The sequence below is a fragment of the Nanorana parkeri genome, unplaced genomic scaffold (genome assembly GCF_000935625.1).
Source record: "Nanorana parkeri isolate BGI_ZX_2015 unplaced genomic scaffold, ASM93562v1 scaffold135, whole genome shotgun sequence".
Lineage (NCBI taxonomy): Eukaryota > Metazoa > Chordata > Amphibia > Anura > Dicroglossidae > Nanorana > Nanorana parkeri.
Genome location: NW_017306403.1, coordinates 792,162 through 797,431, shown reverse-complemented (window position 1 = coordinate 797,431; position 5,270 = coordinate 792,162). Strand labels below are relative to the sequence as shown.

Here is a 5,270-nt window from a genome sequence, read left to right as displayed (position 1 = left end):
TTTTTTTTTTTTTTTGTTTGCTTAATTTTTTTTTTCTTCCTGCCTCCATGTGGAAGAAGTAAGCTTCAGACTATTAAGCTGTCTTCTGGGACTTTGGAGGGGAATGGGCAGGGGGGGAGAAGGCGGCGCGCATTTAAAGTAACAGTATTTCTTTTGGGGCATGTGTATAGTTTGTAGTACTAGGAGGCAAGAACAAAGGTTTCTTCTGGAGATCTGCCTTCGAGTATGAAATAGATGTCTTGTGTATATTTAATGAAATGTAATCGTGTTTGTTCAAAAATATTCTTGTTGCTAATTCTTTTCTTTGTTTGCTCCGCAGGTATATCCCGGCTGGCCGAATAAATGAAGATTTCAGCGCAGGTCCACCTGGAACCCTAATCCCTTCTTTTTACCCACTCCCCTCCCAGTCCTTTTAATTTATTTTTTGGGAGTTATAATTTTTTATTGCTTTAATTAATATTATTTTCCAAGATGATGACCCAAACGTGGAGGTCTCTTCCTTTCCATTTATGGACTGTCTTGTTTTTGGGGGCCTCCTGGATTCTTCCTGGGAATGGTTCTACCAAGCCGTTTAGAACTTTTACGGGCAGCGAATGGAGCTTGACTCATCTGGTGGTGCATAATAAAACCGGGGAGGTGTACTTGGGGGCCGTGAACAGGATTTTCAAACTGTCGAGCAACCTGACCCTCTTGCGCGTCCATGTTACGGGTCCTATTGAGGACAACGAAAAGTGTTACCCTCCTCCGAGCGTCCAGTCTTGCCAGCATGGACTGGTCACCACTAATAATGTCAACAAACTGTTGCTAGTGGACTACACTTTGGACCGGTTAATAGCCTGCGGCAGTGCCTCTCAAGGGATCTGCCAGTTCCTGCGTATCGGGGACCTCTTCAAGTTGGGAGAGCCTCACCACCGTAAGGAACACTACCTCTCCAGTATTAATGAATCTGGCACCATGTCTGGAATCATTATTGAGGCTCCGAATGGGCAGAACAAACTTTTTGTTGGGACACCTATAGATGGAAAGTCTGAATATTTTCCTACTCTCTCAAGTCGGAAACTTTTGCCCAGCGAGGAGAACGCTGAAATGTTTGGCTTTGTCTATCAGGATGAGTTTGTATCCTCACAACTTAAGATCCCCTCGGACACGCTGTCCAAATTTCCAACCTTTGACATATACTACGTGTACAGTTTCAGAAGCGAGCAGTTTGTCTACTACCTGACCCTACAGTTAGACACACAGTTGACCTCTCCCGATTCTACCGGAGAGCAGTTCTTCACATCTAAAATCGTCCGACTTTGCGTCGAAGACCCCAAATTCTACTCTTACGTGGAGTTCCCCATTGGATGCATGAAAGATGGTGTGGAATATCGTCTCATACAGGATGCTTACCTGAGCAAACCCGGGAAACGCCTGGCTAAAGAGTTGGGGATCTCCGAGAGGGAAGACATTCTTTTCACGGTCTTCGCGCAGGGCCAGAAAAATCGAATCAAGCCACCGAAGGAGTCTGTTCTCTGTCTCTTCACCTTGAAGAAGATCAAGGATAAAATTAAGGAACGTATTCAGTCCTGCTATCGGGGCGAAGGAAAACTGTCTCTGCCCTGGCTCTTAAACAAGGAGCTGGGTTGCATCAACTCGGTAAGTCCGTAAACTGCCAAATATGAATTTTTAGAGTGAGCTTTTGTTAGCAGTAGGTTTAATTTTCCATTTTTGGGAGTTTTCAGACGGTAGAAGTAGCCCTACGCAGGCGCTTTTGATCTTTCCCTTTTAGAAAGCGAGCGCTTTTGACAAATTGCTGATGTGACAACATGTGCGGAAAGGAGCATCTCACGCATTAAAGATGTTTAAATATATCCATGCTGTGGTTGTCCTTCCTTTGTCCCAAGATAGTGTTTGGTTTATGTGATAGTATGAATGCTCTTTTCCAGAAATGATCGTTTTGAGGGCAGATGAGTGGCTGAAAATCTCAAGCCCAGCGCTTTTTTGTATTTTGCTCTGTGGTTTACTGCAGTTTTTTTTTTCTTGTTTTGAATGTTTCTCCGATTTTATGTAGAGCTATTTATTTTGTGTGGTGATATGACTTGGTGCTATTGGGATCTCTGTGGAGATGTCTGCTATAACCAGAGCGTGGTTTTGTGTTGTGTTCCATGACAATGTAGTGAACCCTTCTGCTCAAGGACAGAGAGAAATGCTTTAGAAGCGCAGAAAAGAAAAAAAATGCAATTTATTTAGCAGAATTTGTAGTCTAGTCTAGCTTGACCTGGAATGTCCTCTAAAACCTTGGTTCTCAACTGATGGGTCGCCAACCTGTGTTCAGTGGAGAGTCCATGGTCCCATCGCACTCCTGACCGCAAGATACCTTTAAAGAAGTGGGTGCTACGGTAGTCGATGGGTGGCGACCGTCACAACTATAAGTAAAGGCAGAGACACCGGCATTCCAGAGTGAAAAGCAAACCGTCTGTTTATTGACGTGCACCATAACAGGTATTGCAACAAACGTTTCAGGGTCGCACAGGATCCCCTTCCTTAGGCAACAGCATGTATGCCGTTGCCTGAGGAAAGGGCAACAGCGTGGCCCGGGCAAACGTTATGGCAAATGATTTATCAGATGGGTCCAAAATCCATTTCTGATCACTGTTGTCCCACTGGAGATGAGCCAGAGCTTTCTATCCGCATACCTCACTTTTTCTTCCCATGGGCATAAACAGCAGTTGAAGTAATGCTTTATGTCTTACCCAGTTGGAGTTTGTATGTTCTGCTGGTTTTGTGTGTCTTTGGGTTCCTTTACACTTGGCATTTGGTGGTGGGAGTGCCCAAAACTTCAGTTTGTTGAGTCCTCCCTGACCACTACGGTAAAGAAACCATATGAAACCCATAAATGTCACCATTGCCCACTTGGCAGTACCGTTTTCTTAGAGTCTAAAGGACTGAATAAGCCAACAGGGCTGATCTGATAGTAAAGGGTGTTTGCCAAAATTAGAAGGGGCTCAGACTGACAGTGTGAATCATTATATGACAGTTTTTCTGGGCTCAAAAGTGAGAAATAGGTGATCTAGAATTCATTATCCGATCAGTTGAGACTAAGAGCCAGGGGAAACCTGTACTGCGGGTAATCTGTAGGAGGCCATTGCTGACCACCTGAATATGTAATACTTTTGGACAGGGCTGGACTAATCCCAGGAGCCAGGTAGCCCATTACAGCTGGAGTCTAACTTTTGAGGTTTTCTATAGTTGTGGTCAATGGAGCTGGCTACCAAAAAAAAAATCCTCCTGGCTCCTGAATTACATATTAATTTGTCAACCCCTGATCTTTTGGTCTTGCAGACCTGGAACATGTATGTAGCTCAGGAACGTTGGGATAAAGTCGCAACTCCTAATCTGTTCCAGGGCAGCAGCGTAGAGAACACTAAGGCCCCTTTCACATGAGCGGTCCGATTGGGTCGGTCAGTCAGTTTTTCCGCTAGACCCTTGATCAGATGCCCAGTGCAAGTCTATGGGACGCGCGTATAAACGGGCGAATATCTGTTTACACCTGGTTAGCCCTAGGTCCAGTAAAACATACGGATCAGAGATCAGTTTCGACGGACTGGGGGTAATCTGTTGTAAATGAACACATGTCCATTTACATCAGATTCCCAATAGACACACGTGGGGCCCAGAATTTTAAGTTTTTTTCCTCCGTCGTTAGATGGATCCCAATCCATACTGCTCTAATCGGGAGAGGATCTGTTGACGGATCCTCTCCTGATCAGCCCCTGTGAAAGGAGCCTAAAGCCACTGGCACATCATGACAGCCAGGAAGCAGCTTTGGTAGGAGAGATCAGCTAGCTATAGCAGCCTCCATATATCCTCAGTCTAGTTTTCCATTGGCTTCCATTGATAACAGTAGAAAATGCCGGAAAAAGTTAAGCTTCAGCTGTAATTTTTTCGATCATTGACCTGTCTCCTAGAATTATGTTCTGTTATTGGCACTTGAACCTGCTTTCAAGCTGCCGTTTAGGTGATCAGAAACTGTAAAGAGTAATAATAACAATAGTTATCTCTCCTATAATGGCGATCTTCTCTTCTGATTGTTTTCCAACCGACCTCGTGCGGAAAAAGCTTGCCGAGGAATGTAAGAAATTGCCTGTAAATTGCTTCCCTTTCCTATAATTTTTTTTTAGGCGTAGTGCTGAGATTTCCGACTTATTTGTTTTTTCGGTGATTTGCAGCCCAGGTTAATTCGCAGACGGGACTTATCAGGAGCGATAATCTTTTTGCAGATCAGAGTAATAACATACTTCAGAGAAGCTCGCGTTTACAGCCGTGGATTAGAGCGAGAGGACGGATCACTCAGTCAATGAGAGAGCGTAATATTTAGCCGCATTTCCCTCTGTAGCATGCAATCATCCCTATGTATATCTCTCAAGAGGACAGGGCGCTCTCTACGGGGTCTTCACCTGTCGTCTCTACAATCTGCCCAACGAGGGGAATACTTTTATTATCTGTTGATGTGTTTGGTCGTGTTGACCAATTCTATTATTACGCTCTTGAGGCTTTATCTGGATAATTAACTGTATTCACCGGGGAAAAATGTTACTGGCTCTTATCGTTAAATCGCAACAACATACATTGGCGTCCTTGTTTTGCACTGTGAAGGATACTTTAACGTTATCTGCAAACGTTGGCCTTGTTTTTCAAGTTCACCCAAACAGGACTTGCCACAGCTCACGACGGCCTTGGGAGCAGAGCAGCGCGTGGTGGGAAAACTCGAGGGACCATATTTCTTTTTTTCTGCTTAAGAAACCTCAGATTCTGAGCAGATACGAAGTTATATTATGGGGTAGTCTATCCATAGGCATAAAGGAGCCCATAGACTCGGGGTGGACCAATAAATATGGCATTCAGGAGCCCGCAGGATTTCTTTTTGGAGCCAGGTCCATTGACAACTGAGAGAACCTCAAATGTTTGGCGCCAGCTGTAATTTTTGAGGCGCATTGGCGACCTGGCTCCTAGGATTATTACACCCCTACGGTAGACCAGTGGTGTTCAACTTTCAGTACGTAGTGGACCTTCTGACATCGCCAAAGGGCCACACTTATTATTGAGTGTACAATTTAGGCCATGATTGGGTGAAACGTGTCAGAAAGTGTTGGCCCTTGGGCGGGAGTCGGGACACAGTGATGCTTTCTGATGTTCAGTAGACTGTCCCAGCGTGACATGGCGTTCGGCTGGACTTTTTTTGTTTGGCTAGATTCAGTATATGTAGTTACAATTGCAACTGCTGACAT

The 5,270-nt window shown here is 44.7% G+C and overlaps 1 protein-coding gene across 6 annotated transcripts in view; it reads left to right on the top strand.

Annotated features, from left to right (window-relative positions):
* Window positions 1–394: 394 nt before the first annotated feature.
* PLXNA1 (plexin A1) overlaps window positions 395–5,270 on the top strand; it is a 293,334-nt gene continuing 288,458 nt past the window's right edge. For 4 of the 6 annotated variants that reach the window (XM_018553932.1, XM_018553935.1, XM_018553936.1 and 1 more), the window contains exon 1: window positions 395–1,638. In XM_018553932.1, the coding sequence (XP_018409434.1) occupies window positions 472–1,638 (1,167 nt within the window). In that variant the 5' untranslated portion in view covers window positions 395–471. The remainder of the gene's footprint in view (window positions 1,639–5,270) is intronic. The other 2 variants (XM_018553933.1, XM_018553934.1) reach the window with 1 other exon arrangement.